Here is a 21,811-nt window from a genome sequence, read left to right on the forward strand (position 1 = left end):
CAAGCAGCACATTCATCAACTTCTTCCCCCTCGTAAATCTTTCCTTCTTCCCAAGCTAGGTACACAAAATCAGGATGTCTTGAAAAAAATAATCATAGGGTGGATTCATGTTGGTTTCCTCATATGATTCTAGCAATTTTCTTGGCAGTTTTTAATGAAATAAGAAGAGGGCAAAGCTTATCTGTACAGATTTTATTGCATTTTTTTTCATACCATAAATGGTTTTACTACATTATATTACAAATATCTTATGTACAAACGCATATTGTTTTCCAAGAAACCTCTCAATTTATACAGTAAGTACAATGCTTGGTTCATACAAGCAAATTGATGGATAACAGTTTCAAACAGTTGAAGAATTAAAATAAAAAGTAAACACAACATTCTGCATGTCACAAAATCAAACATCAGGGAACATGAAATTTGCAATATTTTTACACCATATTCTGACTTTGGCAGATACACCAACCGCATGTAGAAAACAATGTCACTGCACTGATGAATTATACACTTCTATTTAGAATTGAAGCTAAAAAAAAAATTGTCATGGGATACCTTTTCCTGTGTCTGATGCTGCATAGTACAACTAGATATACTGTATGTAGAAAATATATTTCTGTTTTAAATCTACTTAACTGAAGTGATTCCCTTTTCAATGTAATTTTAAATCAAATCGTGATTTGTTCCCTGGACAAACCGCTATGCTTTTTTCAGGGCCAATACCGATTATCGGTAGTCAGGGAGGCCGATAACCGATATTTAAAGCCGATATACATTTGCAGGAAGAAAAAAAAAAGTTGGTGTAAAAAAAATTAATAATAAAATAATCATAAAAACTCCAGCACTTGACTGCTTAAATGCCTTCAATCACATGTTTATTAAACTGCTTTTGTGATTTGCAACAAGTTAAAGTTTTTTTCAGCTTTTGCACCAACTATAATGCCAACTCCCAAATAGCCACTAATTCGCGGCTAACCATTCACCCACACGCTAACCCCGGGATAACTCCCAAATAGTCGCAAAAAAATAAACGGCTATTAGGTTCGCCCGCAAGCTAACCGTTAGCTCACGGGCTAACCTAATAGCCGCTAATTCGCGAGCTAATGGTTAGCTCGCGGGCTAACCATTCACCCGCACGCTAACTCCCAAATAGCTGCTAAGTCGCGAGCTATCTGTTAGCTTGTGGGCTAACTGTTCACCTACACGCTAACCCTGGGATAAAACGGCTACTAGGTTAGCCAAAAGCTGGCCGTTATTATCCGCTTATTGCTGTTTATTGGCTGTTAGCGCTGCACGAGCAACCAATCAGATGGTGCTGTGGGCGGGCTAATGCTGCAGGAAGTCAACAGCCATTGACTCAGAGCAGACGGAGGAGAAAAGCGCAAACCGGAGCAAAAAATAACATTATCAATTATCGGTCTATCCCTACAAACATTTCTGTTGTGAAAGTGAACTGGAGACTCTTTACAGTACGTTGCTTGTTAACACCTTAAATTTTCAGCTGTTTGTGACCATTATGTAAATGCAGCATGTCTTTTTTTAAAGTCTTTCTCTCCAGAGGGGTGAAAATAAGCGGGGACATAAGAGAAACAGTTCATGCTGCACTATGCAATAATGTACCTGAGCAATGTACCAAAACCAATACGATAAAATGGGATAACATCTTTGAACTTTTGCGTTTTCTTGCAGGGAAATGCAGCATTTTAAAAATTGTATTTTTAATTAGTGAAAAGTGTTTGCGTTTGGACGGATCATCATGGTCACTCTCTTGAGTGAATAAGCTCCTCCTCTGAACTCTGCCCAGTAGACTCCATCTTGGTAACGGCTCCGGTAGTGGCCCCCTCTGTACCACACACCATTCAAATTGGAATGGGCGCAAGAGTTGTACCACCAGCCTCCCTTCTGGTAGTGAGCACAATTACCTGGAGAGATTGATGGCAATTAACCGAGCACATTTTCAAATGGATTTCTTAATTGAATCATTTGTACCTGTGTATGTGTCATGGTCTCTATCCAGTGTTGTAAATTGTTTCCCATTGTGCCAGGTGAGGGAGTCGCCGGCGTTGCCATGGTAACGGCCCACCCGTAGCTTATAGAAGTCAGCCTCGGCTTCCACTCTGAAGCTGGCGTACTCGGCAAACACTTTCCTGCCAGACCAGTCCTCCAGAGTGACCAGCAGCTTGTAGGTTCCCTGGTTCGTCAGCCAGTAGATATTTTCCAGGCCCAGCCAGTACTCGCCATCGATATTTCCAAACCCTTGCTGTGAAGTGCACAAGTAAGAAGACACTATTATTATGAAATTCTCTGTTGGGAAACTTTAAACAACTCATCCATCAAAGTGATATTTCAGGGCAGTAGGTTGTTTTCCGAAGCTAATTATGAACTTAGCTCCTCTATGAAGTTGTTTACCTAAAGTGACCATTGTTGTAAATGGAGCGTATGAGTCATGTTTGACTAGCGTTGAGTAAGTGTTCGTGATGTTGTTTTGTTACTGAAAACAAAGCAAGGCACATAATCCAGTGTGTCTTAATGTTTTGTTCATGAAGCTCTCCTGCCCGACACATGCTTTGAATCACACAGCGCTTGTTCTGATGAGCACATGAATGCAATTTCTGATCTCAGGAGGTCAAAATATTTGCTCTTGGAAAGATGTGTTTCTGCCCTTTGCTACAGTTTAATTCGAACCTTGTGATTTGCCGGTAAACAAAAGTTTCCTGCTCTTAAAAAAGATGGATTTCCTCTCAGGGAATTCCAAAGTCTAGCAATCTTACACAACCACCGGTCCGATATTGTAAGATTTTGATTTGTGAGAGTAAACGTGAGGCAAAATTCACAAAGGCCAGCAGATGTCGATGGGATCAATGAGTCATGTGTGCTACATGAGGCGCTTTGTTTTAAGTAATTCTCCATTCATTATTTGTTCACATCTGGTTAGTGACAGAATCCAACACAAGCCGCCAGTTGCTCTTGTGCTTAATTTGGTGTAAGGCGGTGGCACCTTGTACGTCTCCCAGTTCCTGAAGAAGTTGACAGAGCCGTCCACTCTCCTCTGGATTACGGTCCAGCCACCCGGGTCATGTCTCTGGTCACACCACACCTGCATCAGACGGTTGGCGTTCTCCGGTTTTAACAAGAACATGCCGCTGTTGGTGTGGCCCTCTTCCAGAGCCTGCAGGCAGTCTCGAAATGGACCTGGATAGAAACATGGCACTATGTCAAGCAGGTAATATTTTGTCCAGAAAGCCCTGTCATCGCGTTCACTGTAACAACATCTCCAAGGAAACCACAAATAGATTTGGGATTCTGACAAAGGGAATCCCATCCCTCAACAACGTGCTTCTCATTTTAACAGTACAATTGACTTTGGCTTCTCCTCTTATAAGGGAAATTGTTGCTGGTTGTGGAGCCAAAGGAAACACTGGCATGAGGGCAAAGGGAACCCTGACAGCGGAATGATGAAACAGTAGCAAGTAATTTATTTCTTCTTTTGTATTACGCTAGTATGAAGATTATCTTCATTTTTTTTTTTAATCAGCTCTTGCATCGACCTTATTATTACCACACACTTCATTTGTGCATTTGTTTAGCATGGACAACACACTGTAATAGTGCAACAGGCTCCCCCCAATTGAGTGTGAAAGTGTTTAAGCACATCTGGCACCGTAAATAAAGCGCTCAAATACATCATTGACATACTGTATAGCGGGTCGTAAGGAGGTGTGCATGAAAGGTGGCAATCCAACATGCCACGTAAGAGGTAATGAATCACGCAGTTCTATCACAAACGGACGGTATGTGGATTTTAAATCATAAAAACTGTCCACATAATCTGTCGATACATTATATCTCACATGCCATTAATTTACTTTCAAGAATGTATTTTTGTAGCGCTGTTAAAAGGCAGCACACTATCCTTTTATACTCGATAAATCCAGTCCTTTGGGGGAAACATGACTTGATTCTTGCCTGGTGCAAGTGGAACAAATGACATCATTGCCTCCCGGTATCTCACGCCTTCCCCTTTTTCTTTTTTTTTCCTTCAGTGCTCCGTTCTGGCTTTCTCTGTTACTCATAGCTCTTTTTCAGTAAAACATTTCTAACTTTTTAATGGTTGACTTTTTGGAAGCACTTAAATATAAATACAGTTTTTACGATTTTTAATATTAACTCTGAATAGTTTGCTAGCTTAAGTCATAAAACTATTTGCATTTGACCTTGGTAAATTGGTAGTACTACTAATCTCCTCCTTGAGTTGTGAACTTATTGTTTGTGCTGGGGTTTGTGTGTGCCGATGATCCTAGGAGCTACATTTCTTCACGCCCCTAGTAGCGTCAAAGGTGAGGGATCAGACAAAGACAAAGCACGGCTCAAGAACCCCCATGATGAGAAAAACGTTTGGACTTTGTTTTCTCTCGCCCGGACATGAGTCACCAGAGCCCCTCTCTGAAAGGCAAATGTCTTATTTTGATCAAACAAAGAAGAGAATCAGTCTGCTTTCATGAAGCACTACAGAAATCAAATCGTAGTTTCTGCTGAGAGGCAATTTTTAGTTAAACAATGACTCAAATACAATTACTCGATAATGAAAATAGTTAATTACAGTGATAATTAATTTGATAAATAGTTGTTGGTGAACTGATTTGGACACCTCCCTGAGTAACTGACATTGCAAAAATAAATAAATAAATAAAAGTCAAATCTGCAACATTTAATGAATGATTGTATCCAATATAAGAGGGGAATGGAACAGCTTACTGGGCTACACCTATAGATAAATGTCTTCACCTATATAAATGTCAGACTCATTCATTATTAATAATTCAAAGTAATTTGATCACATTTAAGAAGTATGTGTCAAACTGGTTGCCCATCACAATTATCAGTTCCCAAGAAGTCACTCTCAGAGTCAAAAAGGTTGCTGACCCGTGCATAAATCATTTCTTAGTAAGGATTGGATCAACATGTTAAGTAACAAGGGTAGCATCATTTTTTTTGATCAATGCTTTATAATTATCAGTTAACTTTCAGTGAAGTTTTACATCATGTTACTTTCAAGTAAATTCATTGATAATTATGTTTGGGTTTTTCTTTCCTTAGGAACAACAATGTTATCTGTGTGTAGCTTTGTTGAATGTTTCTGATATAATGTTCACTTTCGCCAGGTTTTACCCGTTTGTGATAAGTAAAGAGTCAAATCATCATAGCCTACAATATGTAGAGAAATTTCAAGATTATTATTATTATTTTTAACTATTCCCAGTTTCAACATGCACAATCCAGCACTACAATAAGGAGTGACCATCCATTCTTGACAAAATCCCTTAAAGAAAATGATTAATGGTTGAGCTAATCATTGCTTTCAAAAGCTCTTACTTGTTTACATGCTGAATATAAACTTCAATCTTTTGTGGTAATATTTGTGTAATCATGTTGAAATAACAGTAATACCTGTACAGTTTTTTACTATAGCTCATCAAAAGTCCAACCATTTTAACTAACGGTGAATTTATAATTCTAAAACATTACAATTATTCACTGATTGAGGATGGATGGAGTTCAATCCCCAAAAACATATTCTTGAAAAGGATATATCAAGTTTGAGCAATTTAGACAATCACAGAACAAACAAATACTATAGGAATTGACTCTTGCAAGCTTTGGTACTGAGCCACTATTTACCCAAGGGTCACTGAGGAAAGTGGGAATTGGCCCTTGCTTTGTTTTAAAATTCGATTCGAACAAATTCGGACAAAAATTGATTAAAAAAAAGAAGGGGAAAAAAAGAAATAATAAATAATTTCCACTTCAACGCGGTTCAAGTCAGACGTCTCATTTTTCCTTCTTTCAGTACCAGCTCAGTGGTCCAGTGGTAGAGTGCCTACCCTCAGACTTGAAGGTTGTGGGTTAATTTCCTGGCTGGGTCATGACAAAGAAAATGGGACCTGTTACCTCCCTGCTTGACACTCAGGCTAAGTTATCCGAGCATAAGAAAAATGCTTATGTATTGTAAGATGTAGTTATATTTATTACAGCTTGAAAAAAAATCAACATGACTTGTTTTTAGTCTGAAAATACTATTTTCAAGACCGCAGTGGTTGATATGGGCCTAGTATTATTTTTCTTATTTTAAAAAAATCTTACAGGTAAATTTAAGTAAAATTTTCTTCTCTTGGCAGATAATTTTGCTTATTTGAAGTAATCATTTTCTTGTTTTACTATATATTTTTTCTAATTTTTCTACAGTCCTTTTTGCAGTGTAACAATGTTTAGGCGCACGAGTGGCCACTCGTTGCTTGCTAGAGGCTTCGGCATAAATAGCACAGAACTTTCCTACTACATGTGGCAGCTGGAGGTTAGATCGGAAAATCTGTTTGGCTTGGAAAATCTTAAAAATCTTTGATTCTCAGTATTGCTATTCAGTGAATTTGCTTATTTGAAGCATTGCAAACTGACAGCGTTTTCAGGATTTGTAAAAAAAAACAAAAAACAAAGTGTCTGCTCATAAAACTGTAGATTTTATACATGTGACTTACCAGAGGGCTTGTCAGTGGAGGATGGGATGTGTATGATCGTAGGCATAGTTGGAGGCGGTAGCGACTTCTGATCATTCTGTATCTCATTACTGAATGGCTTGCGAGGAAGAACTGGTGGCTGGTAAGGCTTGTTAAGAGGCGGTGATGGTCGAGGTGGCGGAGCCCGCGGCACAGGCACAGGGACGTTTCGGAGAGGAGGTCGACCCTGGCACTGCTCCTCCAGCAGGGCAATAAGAGTTGACTGGTTGGTGGCCAAAGCGGCCAAGTGTTGGTACTTGTGCTCCAAGTCTTTGTAGCGACTGGTAAGTTGTTGCATCTCTGATGTTTGGTTAAGTATTCTGTTCTCCACCTGAGCTAATTCAAGGGCATTGTCTCTCTTCCTGATGATCTCATGGAGGAGTTGCATGTACAATTGCGTAACTCTGGAATTCATGTTTCGGCTTTCTTTCCTCAGAAGCTTGACCTCATTCACAATGCCTCCGTCGACTTCTACTAATTGTTGTAGAGTCTCGATCTGCCTCTTCTGTTTCTGCAGCTCCACATTCAGTAGCTCTAACTCCTGCTTATTGACCCGATTCTCCAGCATGGCCTCTGGCTCCTTGGAGTTGACACAGATAGCACCTGTCACTTTTTGCTGCGGCACGATGAAAGTGTAAGAGCATTTGTCCTGCGGCTGGTCAGCAGGAGCACGTTTGCTTCTCCCAGCGTAGAGAAATTCTCTCTCCAGACCATCGTCACTACTCTCAAATTCTTGGGTCCCTGTAAAACCGTGGCTGTCTGAGACATTCCCCTCAATTGGACAGACTAGCCCATAAGTAAGAAGCAGCCCCAGAAGGACCATTGAAGGGGTATCCATGAGACTGCGTCCAACTCACCAAGCCTGAGGAAACAAGGAAGAAAAAGGAAGAGTTTGATTTCAATCCAGATAGTGAGATCATCCTCACTGTTTTTTTGCTTTGTTAAACCTCGCAGATTAGATGACGTGTTCTTCACTGCTGGCAGATCTACCAATTTTCCTTATCCATTAGCCACTCATGTGTGTCTTTTGTTTATTCTATGTAGTTGTTATAATTAAATGGAACGTTTTAACAAATGTACTGTACATATTCAGCAATGTCCGCCATACTGCTGACTGAGTCTGAGATTAGAACAGGATGTCCACCAATTATCTTCCTGTATTAATCAATACTGTGTCTATAATTTAGTTTTTATTGACATATTTTTTTCACATTAATATCCATGTATTACCAGTAGTTTAATATACATAAGTATATTATTTGTTTAATATATACACGACACATTACCTTTCGTGATGGAGCTAGCATACATGTTCAAGATATGTAGCAACCAATATTGTAAGAGTTTCCTGAAAATGTAATACAGGGTGCACTCAATTCAATCAAAAATGTAATAAAACCTAATAATGTAATCATCTTGCCAATAATTTCACAAAAAAATCCTGAATGATATTGTAATAGCATTTTTACAGATAATGTAGTATTACATTGTTGGGGACTTATTACATTTTCAGGTGTTTTTTTTTTTTTGACAGATATTTTATTTTCAGTCCAAAATTAATCTAAGACTTTTATATACCGGTACATTCACAGCAAAAATTGGAGTGTTACAATTTTGGTGATTAAATGTTTCTGAATTGATTTCAAACGCCAACGTTTATTTTCAACACTGTCCTTCTGATTTAAATGAAGGTCAGTGTTGAAGTTGTTTGACAGAGTTGAATTATTTAGCATTAAACCAACTCTGCGGGGAGTTTATCAAAGTGTGCTCCGCCCACTTGATTAGAACTGCTTCGCTACAAAGACTTCTCATGTAAGATATTACGTCATTATCAGTAAAAATAATTATTACCTTATTGGTGACATTATTACAGTATTTGGTTTTAATACATTTTTGATCAAGTGCAAATGTTATTGTATTTTCAGGCATGATTGAATTTTCAGGAAATTATGACATTATAAGGTGCTACAAGGTAAGCCAATAATGACTGAGGAGATCGTGATGAGGAAGAAGATTGCTCTAGTTGTTGGGTCTATAAAAAAATGTAAATGAACTCTGAATATAGTGTGTTTTATTTTATCTTGGTATTATAGTTGATTTATTCTGACTTGATCATGAAATTCTTCTAGATATTTGTATCTATCAATCTTTGATTATCTAATCATTGTGGAAATTAGTACAATCACACATCTTATTAATGAGGTCCTAACTGTCTACATAGAATCTTTGACACAGGCTGTCGTCGGCAATGATTCCATGACTAAACTATATTTGAGTGGTGGCTCCCCCCGGAACATGAGCTCTCTCTCAGTGAAATGCCGTGTGGGTTTCTCCAGCTGTGTAGGCGTCAAGCTAAATATCCAGAGGACCGGAGAGAGTCCCTTCTGCCTCCTCTGAGGCAGCCTGTTATTAACTCATCCACAGTCTGCCAGAGGGAACAACAGAAAACCTAATCCTCCCTATCTGTTGTTAACAAGCCCCACCGCTCATTAGTGTCCTGAAAGCAGTTCAGGTTAAAAAGGTGCTGTTGAGTGGTCAGTAGTAGTTATGCACTCAACAAAAATATAAACGCAACACTTTTGTTTTTGTTCCCATTTCTTATGAAATGAACTCAAAGATCTAAAACTTCTTCCACATACACAATATCACAATTTCTCTCAAATGTTGTTCACAAACCAGTCTAAATCCGTGATAGTGAGCATTTCTCCTTTGCCGAGATAATCCATCCCACCTCACAGGTGTGCCATATCAAGATACTGATTACACCATGATTAGTGCACAGGTGTGCCTTTGACTGCCCTCAATAAAAGGCCACTCTGAAAGTGCTAACTGGTTTTCTGAGTCAGTAGGTGCAATATACCAAGGACTTTAATTCTAGCACATTTTAGGGTAACTGAATAATTTTTAAAAAAAAGAAGAAGAAGAAGCTAGAATAGTTAAAATACGCTCATAATGTAGTCACTTGTGGCTGCTGTGATGCTACATTATGTGATTTTTTTTAATTGTAATCCTATTATACAAACTATGTCGAGCAAAAAAAGAAAGTAGTCGGACAAATATGTGCAATATGAATTCACACGTATAACGGAACGTATGGTGTTCCACATGGTTCAATTCTAGGGCCTCTGCTGTTGTCATTGTATCTGCTGGCCTTGGGTTCCATCTTAAGAAAACAGTGGTGGTTGTTTTAAAGTGCTCAATAAATACATAGTTGAGTTGAGTGACGGAAGTCAGCGTCCTAAACGCATGATTTGCAATGTCAAGTTGAGCAATTCTAACAAAACTAGCTAACTAGCAAAACTAAAGGAAAACTTCCTTAAGATGCATGGAGATGGGGAATACAAGAACGCTTTCTTAATTCAAGGTGAAGAAAGCCAGATTTAATGAAAATCATTTGCTCATTACTTATGTCTTGAATTAGAAAATAATCCTTTTATTTTTCAATAAAGAAGGGTTCGATGAATGTACATAGGAAGCTGGTGGGGTTCGGTACCTCCAACAAGCTTAAGAACCACTGCTCAAACCCTAGAATCGCCCCTTCAATATACTTCCACACAGCCAAGGATCCAAAGATGGATGTCAGAAGTGCAGTGGAAAAAGTCTCTGTCCTTCTTTGATTGGCAGCTCCTCTTGGGTAATTCCACTCAATGTTAAATCAAGCGTAATAGGAGAGTGCAGCAGTTGTGCAGCAGTTAGGTCAGTGCACCTCTGACCGCTGCCGCACTCCAGCCCATTTGCTAAAGCTCATACTATATTAATTAGAAGCCAAAGCAACTTCTCCCTGACTGGCTGATGTCTCTCACCCTCGTCCCTCTCATTTCAGCTTGAGCATGGCATTCCTCACATTCTTAGTCACCTCATTAGAGTGAGTCGCCATGCACACATGGAGAGAGACCTAGACCTTGTGGATGCAGGACCTCTATATCATTCGTCCGTGACACACCTACACGACATACTGCCGTTTCATTCCTTGTGTCCTACTTTCTTTATGACCGCAACACAACCACACAGCAGCGCTTATTTTTCAGTAGTTTTGAAACTGCATTTTCAAACTGGCATCAATTCTGCTGAGTAACGTCTGCCTCCTGCATGACACATAGTAATTGTTCAGCCCCCCCTTCCTAAAAAAAAGTGTGGGCATGTTTAAGGTGATTATCACCACTTTAGTTTAACTGTGACCTCACTTTTTCCCCGTTGCTTGTTAAACTCAACACAAACATATTTGGAGCATGATGAGCTTCATCAACCTGCACTGTTGAATTGTACTGGTTGCTCATTCATACCGTGCCTGAGTTCATCTGAGTTAATTTGGGAGTTGGGGTCTCCTGAACTGTTTTGATAAGTTCTACCTCAAAGCCCTGTTATCCAAACACTACCCTGGCAACAGAAACAAAGACAGGATTCAAGATCCTGCCTCCATATCCTCTTGAGCTCCAGGGGGACATCCTGAATTTGTACTTGCACTGCTAGATAGAAGGTTTGAAATTCATTGGAAAATAGAGTAAATGTAAAGACATTTCATTTCCATGTACATGTGTGTAATATTACGTCACTCTTCTATTGTCATTCTAATCAATTGCGTTGACTTAATGAGAGCATTTTTTTTTTAAGTGAGGAAGCACTTAGCTTTGAAAGCCTGCTCTCCATCATCCCCCTGCGCTAAATTAACCCCCTCAACCAAATCAGTTGGTCAACTGACAGGTTAGACATTGTCAAATAGCATCTTTTTCCAAAATAAATGACACTATACTTAACATACTTAACTTTCTGAGTTCACTTAACTTACAATTGTCAAACAACTTGTTCCTTTGTTTCAAACCTGGACAGTTTAGCAATGCAGATAAGCAAACAGTTTAGTATTTTTGTAAAGTTAATTTATCAAAAGATGATGATAGATGACTTGAAGCTTACAAGAAAAGTGAAGCGTATTGATGAGACTCCCTCAGTTGTCTTGCTCGCGTGGCTGGGCCAAATGTAGTTCCTCTTGATAGAAAGTCATCCCAAGTGAGATGTCTTCGTTCCCCTGCGCTTTGTCCCCGTCAGGTTACTCGCTCTCTGTCAGCTCAGTCCATTCCAGCAGTGAACAGCTAAAAGTGCTTTAAAGCTTACAATTGAATCAAAAAAGATTGTCATGTGCCCACCAGAAGGTTGACTTCCGAAAGTGTCCCGAGGGGGGAAACGATTAAAATAAAAAAATGATACAAAAGTCTTGAGAGACTTAGCTAGCCTTTGACTCCAAGGCAGGTCGTGCGCTGCCGTTGTCACTTTAGAAGACTGTCACTTTGTGGTGAGCTGAATCCATCACTTCTGCTTCAGAGCTCTAAGAGGCTGTCTCTCAGCTGTGCCGCTCTCTTTCTCTCTCTCTCTCTCTCTTCGCTCTCTCTCTCTTTTCGGTGCTCCCAACTGATGAAAACTTTTAAAAACTTTAAAACAGAGTTTCAGTAAGCAGATACATTGAACTTAGACCCTCCCCTTCTCTAATATTGACCACATTCTTACTGCATGTACTCCACCCCTTCTCCCCATGGCACAAAAGAGATTGCTCATGCCCCCCCCCCCCCCCCCCCCACACACACACATGCATGCCGTCCACTCAAATTTCCAACTATCTGCCCTGCCCACTGATCTGTGGTTCATCGGCTCTATTTCGGTCTGGGACTGCATGGTTCCTCTGGTGCTGGACAACAGTTGTGTGTTTCACTGATCATATGCTAATTAGCTGATAATGAGCACCTGCACATAAGGAGACGGGAAGAAGCTGTCAGCAGAGGAAGCAGATCCAGGTGTTCGACTCGGACCAAGTCTGGGTGAAAGGCTGCTCACCCCGGTTAACGGTCTGAAGGTGAAATATGAGAAGGCTCTTGAATCTCAGTAGGGCAAGGACTATTTGAATGATATCATACCACAAGATAGTGATGCCATTACGTCAGAGGCAAAGCTGTACTGACTTTGGGTCCATGTGCTGGTGGAGAAAAGATGACATATCGCTATTAGTGTGGTCAATCGTGCCAAAGATTGATGCATTTTGCAAGCAGCTACTTGGCTTTCAATGCTGTTTCCTTGGATGTTGTCTGTTGTGTTGTGTTGTTGTTCCATCTTCAATCAAAGTTATGTAGCTTCTACCCAGGCTGCCAATAATGCTATCATTGGTTCGGCACTGGGGACTTTTGACCAACCACCGCTGCCAAAATATCATAAACTCGTATTTCCTGTGTCGTTCTTTACTGAACTACATTGTCTTTGCCAACATGGAAAACATTAGCAAAGCATGGCTGCTCTACATTTTAACAGTAGCTAAACCAGAGGTTAGCAACCTTTCCTGCCAAAAAATGCCATTTTAGGTCAAGTATTTAGTGTCTGGATTCGCAAAACATTTAAAGATTGTCATGAAGGAAACAGTGTGTTAGTGTTAGCCTGAAGTACTCAGGGTCCAAGAGCTAATTAAAGCTGCACCATAACACAAAATTATGCAATTATTCTACCTTTCGTCTTTTTTTAATGTATTTTTTCACAGTTCGTCTTTCATACATTTTTCTGCCTTTATACCCAATTTATGCCTTTCTTCTTGGTTTTTGTGCATGTTGCTGTTTAAAAAGGTAGTATTAAAGCTTTTTCTACATCATGCATGCTCCACCAATGCCCAGATGAGTACGAAGAGCCCTGACTGTTTTACGCTTACTGCACCTATCAGCTTTTATGATCCCTTTATAGTAGAGTGTGTGGACCCGCAATCCACAGAGGGGAGTGGTGGAGGGTGACGTCATGCATATCCCCACGGAGTAGCGGACATGTGGCGTGCACTTAAGATCGTGCACATACTCATATGCGCACCATGAGTGAGCCTGACACAGATGCTGAAGTTACGCTTTGGGCCAGAGGTGGCAGTCACAAGTAAAAAAGTGACAAACTGCTCAAAGATTCTTTCATGGCAATTTTTTTACTTTTTATTTCTTGCCTTTTCTGCTAGCCGTTTTTCTGATATTTTTTGACAATTTTGCTGTCATTTTATAGTAATTTTCGTGATTATTTTGTTTGATTTTGAACATTTGTTTTGTGTTTTCTTTTCTGCCTTTTTTAAAATAGATTTTCTGTATTTTTTAGGGGCATTTCCCAAAATATTTTATGGTAAATTTGTGCCTTTCTTTTCTTTTTTTGGCATTTTAGGTTATTTTAACATTTTCTTTTCTGCCTTTTTTTGTTTTGTTTTTTTTAATTCGCTGAAATTTTTGACAGTTGTATGGACATTTTCTGGTCTTTTTTTTTTTTTGCCTTTTCTGCTAGCAATTTGCTGACATTTTTGACAATTTTGCGGTCATTTTATGGTAAATCTCGTGGTTTCTTCATTTGTTTTTGGACATTTGTTTTTGTTTTCTTTTCTGACTTTTTTTTAAATGGATTTTCTGAGATTTTTTGGGCATTTCCCAAAATATTTTATGGTAATTGTCTGCCTTTCTTTTGTTTTTAGACATTTTAGGTTACTTTAACATTTTTTTCTCTGACATTTTTACCAGTTTTATGGAAATTTTCTGGTTATTTTTTGGGACATTTTTAGGTAAAAAATATACGTTTTCATATATATATATATATATATATATATATATATATATTATTGGACTGTGACATTTTTTTTATATTTAATTGTTCAATTTTATCTGAAGCATTAATTCATTTGAAGAATATTTGATCTAAAATACAAATAAATATGTATAATAATAATACTAAATTTCTACTATTTTTTTTTTTTTTTTAGAGATCCTCAGGGAGCCACAGGAGAGGGAGCCGCAGGTTGCAGACCACTGGCAGACAACTTCAACATGCCGGCATCACCGAATAGAACTGGAAGAGATGCATAATTCAGAGCAAGAAGGAGATTCTCCTTCAGTATCATATCTGTTAGCCCTCTATAGCATTTCACACTGTATGTTAGCATTAAACTAGTGGAGTTATTTGACGAAATGATATGGATTGGTTGAACATTAATTATACAAATTTTTATTCTCCTTTGTTTGTGTATCAGTTGCACAGAAAATTTCAACTGCGTGTGGCAAATTAAAAGTTTGAAGCAAGCACTGTCTCTTATTTGTAGAAATGGGTGAGAATGAGAACAGGTGCTGAGGAATACTGCTAAAATAATACTTTAAAAAGTGTGTTTTAATAAATAATTTGAAATATGTTTCAGTCAATCTCTCAAATCACAGATTTTCACTTTTCTTGGTGGGTCCAGAATGCAATTCCCCATGATAAAGAGGGTTTGACTGAACATCACTTTTCTCCATTCTCTTTTCCATGTGACAAAACAGCAACCATGTTTTCCTTGACACGGGGTTGGGCTGCATTTACGGTGATTCCGTGACATCTTCGTCATATCATTGCCACATGATTTTTGTTGTTGTTCTTTTCCATGAACTCATCTTTCTGACCAAAATGTTTGGTCCCAAATCGACCATGCATTGCAAACAAGTGACACGTTTTGGTAACCAAGCGATTATTTCAACATTGTGTAAAATAATAAGCTTGACAATAGTGTGTGTTAGTGTGTTTAATTAGCAGTGTGCAAATACACCAGACAAGATGTCAATGAGTCTGCAAAAAAAAACACTTGAATCATCTGGAATCCAATTAAGACTTGATCTTGTCTTTTTAAGTAATTTTAAGAATTCTCATTCGCTTCATGCAATCACAATTTTCCTTTTCCTTTTGTTTAAGCTTGTACGGTTCTCTTTAAGCCTTGAGCTTTCGATACTGGCGGCAGTTCTTCCAAAATTACATTCATGTGGTATTTTAATCAAGGGGCTTGCCAATAATGAAGCAACATTTCTTGGGTAATTTTTGTGAAATATGTTAACGATGGAAAAGATACATGCACAGATACATGACTTTAACAACAAAACCTTTGGATTTCAGTGCCCTTCATTTTGATTACAACAGCAAAAAAGCCATAAACTTAAATCATAAACATTTTACATTAAGTTTATTATTCAAGCCACAGATTTTTATTCTATTTCCTTGTAAAACTAAGGGAACTCATTATGTTTCCCCGATGACACAATGAAAATGCATAACTGGCTCGATGCGTCGAATTTCCTGGCAGAATATCCTCTTCCATGAAGACAGGGGCACATTTATTCCGTAACATCCTAAAAGTTGATCCCCCAGAAATGGTTCGATCAAAGCAGAGATCATCTCCCTTGTGATGTACCATGTCCTATACTAAACTTAAATTATTCCATTCATGCTGTTCTCTGGCTCTTTCCATTTAGATGACAACTGCAGCTGAATGTGAAATGTTCCTCTTCTCCAGAGGCTGGAAAATGGTCTTTCTTCTCAATACTTTTTGAGTGACTGACATATTGGTTCTTATCCAAAACCACGGTGTTGATGCTATGATTAATATTCTTTCCTTTCCTAAATTTTAACAAGTGGAAGAATGTAAGCAATTGTGCATGTATATGTCACGGGAAAATGTTATTGTTTAAACGTTGACCACATATGCGCTTTAAAAATGAAAGGGATGATGTGGCAACAGGCAAATGTGTCATCACTTGGCACTTTGTAAATGTAAGCAATTCAAAAGGTTGTGGGTTCAATCCTCACTCCTGGTGACCATGTTGACGCGTCCTTGAGCGGGACACCGAAGCCGGATTTGCTCCCAGTGGGCCTGGCAGCAGCCAACAACTGCGTGAATGTGAGGCATTGTAAAGCGCTTTGGGCACCATGTGGTGTAGATCAAGTAGCCGACTATATTTAAGGCAGTCCATTTACCGTTAATTTCAGAGGGTGAAACATTCTCAAGCATTCGTGCTGTCTGTTATCGATCAATCCATCTGCAACGAGATTGTCAATTATTGCCCTCAGTCAAATATGAGCACCTTTATGTGTCAGACCACCTTCATTATCTTTTTTTTTTTTTTATACAGGACGTCTCCTGGTCAGCCAGCAATGATGGATGGTCCTCTGGTGACCCATAACAACCTTGTCATCCATTACCTAGTGATGCTGACTGTTTGTTATGCCTTACTGATTGACAACTCTCCCAAATGCCAAATCACTTAAGATATGTCAGTTATGGCTGTAATGGGCCTTTACTTTCCACGTGCCTTCTGAATATCTCTATTCGAAACCTGATAGCACTCAGGAACTGATATTTCCCCTGTGTTATGGTATGGAAAAAAGTTGACTTCACATTCCATGGCCTTGCTGCGTCAAGCTCACTGTCTGACGACAGGACCTGCAGGACCACTCCATTGGTTGGAAAAAGGGAAGATTTATGATCTGAGTGCAAATGCGGGGACTGTCAGACCCATTCCAACCTTCGCAGAAAGCATCAAATGAGTCCATTAAATATGGAACGTGTGAGAAATCACTAAGGACGTCATTAGTCTATTGTACTTATGAGCACCATGTGATGCCTCAAAAAGCAGAAAGAATATTTACCCACGTGTATGACCAAGCTTTAATTAAGATAACCCTTTTAGAGTGCACTGATATCTTACAAAGCCTCTAAATCACTCTTTACATACGCTCGACATAATACTGTGTCTCTGGAACTGGAAGATCAAGGCTACAATGCTTGTTTGTCATGATGTGCAACAGCATCATTCTTAAATCATTTGGGAAGAATCCAATGGGATCCACATAATCATCATCAAAAGTCATGCAACTTGAAAATATAATGTACCATTTCAGAATGGCTATTCAAAAACTTTCAGCTCCGTAATAAAATAGAACTGAATCATTGGGAGAAGCGCAAGTAGTAAAGCTCAGGTTTCCGAAAACTTGATCCATGAAGTTTATGACTGACGTTGTGGATTATGTCAGCTGCATATTTGACCTATTTTCCTGCCTGATGACCAGTGCTTGTCCAGTAAGTCCCCACGAGCCAATCCAACTTTTAAAACTGTGCATTATACCGGGCGGTAAATATAATTGGTAATTGTAATCTTTGTCCCACTGAAAGATCAACACGTCACATTTGGATCCATCAATTTCACATGTTCCGTAAACAGTTTCATTTTTAAAGCAAGAGACGTCAAACTAAAGAAGTGAAAAAGAGTAATTCTTTTTGCAGCCACTGAACTGAGGAGAACAAAGTGCATTACGTGTTTATGTATTTAGTTTCAGGCCTGCTAGCTTTAATGACCGGTGTCCTGGGGAGTGGGCATCCTGGGGAATGACTACAATGGCCGCCGCGAGGTAGACTATTGCTCATTTCCCTTTTGTTTATGGAATAATGGATGGCAGCATGGACACAGGAACCCAAAGCTCAACCCAACCGAGTATAACTCCTGTCAGCCATCATGAAGCCTTCCATCTCTCCATTTTCAATACTGCTTGTCCTCATTAATCCTACAAGTAATTATGTAAATGCACATATGGGAGATTTCCTGTACTTATACCACAATCTGTTTGCTGTAATTGAAAAAAAAAAAATTCTCACATTACCTAATTTTTATTAGAGTGGTACACTTTATTACCTATAATAAATGTCCATTTGTTTTTAATTTTACTCATCTTTTTTTTTTTTTTAAGCATTTAATGAGCAGGTTTCCAACTGAAAGGGATTGACCTGAAACTCCCAGGGAGTCCTCGCTTTCAGTTTATGTGACCAAATTCAGTCAAGTGTGTCCACCACTGTCTCACCAAACCACATGTATTTGCTTGAGCCTGCTGCATAGGTTACAATTTGACTCTGTTGCCACAAATTGAAACATATTACTTCTGCCTGCTGTCTTTTACAGCTTACTCAATTCTTACGCATACAAGTATACTTTCCCAGGCTGCCCAAATGATGCTGATCCCTGCCCAAGTATCCATGTTTGACCCATTTTGAGATTTAACAGAGTGATAGAATTACATAAAGACACCAAACAACATTGACTGGCAGAATCCCAGGTTAGTTTAGTTAGCTACACAGGGTGCGCCGACCGTACTTATATGCTTATTTTCTCAGGTGTTTCAGTGGGTCCTTTGGACAGAAAGGTTATGTTAAGCCAAGAAACAGATACTATTAGTTAACATGTGTTTTTCAGCTTAATCAGCAAACCCATACAGTGCTCCCATACCTGAGAGACACACGCGCTGCATGAGTGACCACGATCAGGAGCCTGATCACTAGTCCAGAAGGAGTCACTCCGAATAGCGCCTGCCCCTTTGATAAATTGCTCATAATTTAGTCATAGTCTGTCAGCCCTGGCAGATGCTAGGTTACTAAACACAGATGTAATGTGCAAAACAAGAACAAGTCACTGAACACCACTATGAGAGCATTTACATAATTTCAAATCTAAAATTCAAAATCTACACTAGTTTTGTGATAACTGTCAATAGGTTAAAGCAATGACACTTTCAATCAAGTCTGGGGGGCTTGTAGGTTTGTCCGTTTATAGTATGCATAGTAGGGGAGTTATATCAAATCAAACTTTATTTATATAGCACTTTTCCGACATAAAAATGCAACTCAAATTGCTGTGCATTTAATACATCCAAGATGCAACAAAAACAAAACTCGTTCACTCACAACATGAAGAACTATGGTTAAAAAGGACAGGGTGGGGCACAGAGAAACCATGTGAGGAAAACAGCCAAGGGGAGCTGATCCACACTGAGAGGGATGGCAGCCCATGGCCACAGGGAGCACCGCTATCCCAGAGATCCCCCCTGTAAGCCTCTGATCCTTTTGAAAGAAGATTATTGAACTTGCATTATCATGATGGAGTGTTGCAAGTACTGGCTTCGCCACTTAAAAATGATTAATTAACCACAAATGTGCAAACAATCCAAGGGAAATACTTGTTTTGTATCTGTTACATGAAACACAGAACCACTAATTATTATGCTTAAAACGTATTCTCTTCTGAGGTATTTGCCGCAGTGGTAAGAATGGAGTTTAGATTTACACGTTATTGGCCCTTGGGTGATTTTTGTTGGGCAACAACTTACAGATGATTAGTTATGGTTTCCTCTGTGAAAACAGTAGTCAATCAGCTGCCGGAAACCTTTGACTCTCTCAATGTCTTAAACAGAGGTGAAGATTTTGCTTTGAAGGAGACCAACATGCCCCATTAGTCTTCATGTTTTGATTACTTCCCCATGTGTGAAGAGGAAGTCCCTGACTGAACAAGGAAAGCTATCCATAGAGGAGGCAAGCTCCAGTGACGCCAGCGTCATCTACCTGCATTACAGCTCTGCTGGCAAAGGAATGGCAGATTCCCCTGACAACTGAATGTCAACGAAACATACATCTTGGAATCAAGCTGGAGTCAAGAAAACCAACTGAAGTGTGAAATAACGGCATCAAATATTTCACCTGAGGGATTTGTGCTCTATGACAGATCAAAAGCAATTTTACTTTACACTACGAGGTAGTAAAAGACTAACAAAAGATAAGGAGCAAGTCAGTAATTGTGGCGCATGAAAAGTTGCAGACTTGAGCATATCGTCAAATCACTGTGAGCTCAGAGGATGGAAAAGGGGTCTTTCTTATGTTATTGTTTCCCATGTTCTTCCACCCACAGTAATATTTTCCAGATCAAAGCTCTTACTCGAAAGACAGATCCCAATTTCACAGAAGAAAACCCAAGTCACCGCAAAGGCACAAAATGGAATTGGATTTTCCACTGTACATGAGCTAATATGTTTGGCATTCATTTTGGAAGAGAAATAAGATTTCCGAGACTTTTCGTTTACATTTTTCACAGTAAATATCCCATTTCCAGAGACTGGTTACTCAATAATTTACACTCTTTAAAGTGATATCTGTTAAATGATAGCAAAGTAGAGTGACGTGATTATTTTAGTAACATCTTAAATTTCATAAATCTCTTCTATCATAAGTCCCTTAGCGTGGAGGAAAAAGTCTACAGAAAATTTTATGGCATAACCTTAAGAAGGCTTACACGAAACTGTGAGGAATTTCCTGGACCACATCAGACAAGCAGACAAGCTTAATAGCTCCACACTTTTGAACAAACACATGTGTACACTTGGTATCCTCTCAGCGCTGGCGGCTGCCAGAGCCCGCGTTGATCTCATAATTTGGCGGCAGTGTCGGCAGGCTTTTTGCGCTATAAGGTCAGAGACTACAACAGAAAGCCAGACCTGCACTTTCAATGTGGACACCATTCGTCTCTGTTTAGTTTGGAGCGGTACCTGGGAAATATTTATGGACATGTAACTCAATTCTTTGACTCCTTCAACCTCTGTGTTGTAGACACGATTTTGAAAGACATGAGCCTTGGATTGCGTTTCTCTGGTGAAAGCATTAGACCCAACTGGAAATTGTGAAAATCATGGTTTCCATCCATCCCGTTTTGCTCCTTGCAGATGCCCGCAGTTAATTGTGTTTTCAACTTACACATTTATAATTGCTTCCATTTCACATATCAAAATTAATGCGTTAATGTTGAGTTAATTTAAAGTTCCTTTAACGGCACAAAAAATGTTAACGTGTGATTAATGACCGCCAGTCGCAACGCGACACGTCCATGTCAAAATTTTGCAGTAATAAATTTAATATTAATGCATATATTTGTGGAGACTGGGGTGAAGTTGTATTTTACAATTTTAAAAATGTGTAGAATTTATTTCATGTTAAAGATTAGATAGCTCTTAATATGAAAAGAAGAATGCATTGAGCTGTCACTGTCTTACAAATGCAATTATGCCATCTAGAGGCAGGAAATGATCTCAACACAAATCAATATCACACATTTTTTACAGTACAGTTTTTTTTAAACTCAATTTTATGAATTATTAAGATTATTGTATCGACTAAAAGATGCAGCCATATTTCTATTAGTTAAAAAATGTTTTTAACAAGAGTATGACAACAAAATATTGTACATTTTATTGTACATTTAAAACAGATATAAAATGTGCGATTAATCGTGAGTTAACTACTGAAATCATGCGATTAATTATTATTAAAAAATAATAATCGCTTGACATCCCTACTTTGTACATGTCAGATGTCACTGGTGAGGACTTGGACTTAGCACATAAAGTGACTGCTGAAAATACTACATAATGATATTTATCTGGCAGCAACATTGGCCTAAACCTGGCAGTCAGATTGACTTTGGAACAGATTAGCTCCTGTTTTCACCGTTGTGGTGTGCGAAAGGTAGCATTTTGAATGGCATAACCTGAAAAGCTTTATTGTTTAACTCGCTGCCTTAGTACGATGCTTAATCATGCGCAAGCTCTCTCTCCCTTTCATTACCGTGTGAGAGAGGCCAAACTTGATTACTGCACCTCTTGTA

General features: G+C 38.9%; 1 protein-coding gene across 1 annotated transcript; it reads right to left on the minus strand.

Moving 5' to 3' along the window:
* Positions 1 to 177: 177 nt before the first annotated feature.
* Positions 178 to 11,949, minus strand: angptl2b (angiopoietin-like 2b). Its single transcript, XM_086077002.1, has 5 exons — positions 11,463 to 11,949; positions 6,534 to 7,413; positions 2,999 to 3,192; positions 1,990 to 2,260; positions 178 to 1,922 (listed from the first exon to the last, which is right to left on the minus strand). The coding sequence occupies exons 2-5, from the start codon at positions 7,387 to 7,389 to the stop codon at positions 1,723 to 1,725; spliced, it is 1,521 nt and encodes a 506-aa protein (XP_085933128.1). The 5' UTR covers positions 7,390 to 7,413; positions 11,463 to 11,949; the 3' UTR covers positions 178 to 1,722.
* Between the last annotated feature and the right edge of the window lie 9,862 nt (positions 11,950 to 21,811).

Source organism: Leptonotus elevatus, chromosome 5, assembly GCF_054856555.1.
Source record: "Leptonotus elevatus isolate MCC_2025b chromosome 5, RoL_Lele_1.0, whole genome shotgun sequence".
NCBI lineage: Eukaryota > Metazoa > Chordata > Actinopteri > Syngnathiformes > Syngnathidae > Leptonotus > Leptonotus elevatus.

What these genes read in the sequence shown, in the direction of transcription:
- angptl2b (XM_086077002.1), bottom strand. Translation starts at nt 7,389, where the DNA reads ATGGATACCCCTTCAATGGTCCTTCTGGGGCTGCTTCTTACTTATGGG. An exon ending in CTCCACTGACAAGCCCTCTG is followed by an intron (nt 3,193 to 6,533) that starts GTAAGTCACATG and finishes GTTTCTATCCAG; the next exon opens with GTCCATTTCGAGACTGCCTG. An exon ending in AGACCATGACACATACACAG is followed by an intron (nt 1,923 to 1,989) that starts GTACAAATGATT and finishes CAATCTCTCCAG; the next exon opens with GTAATTGTGCTCACTACCAG.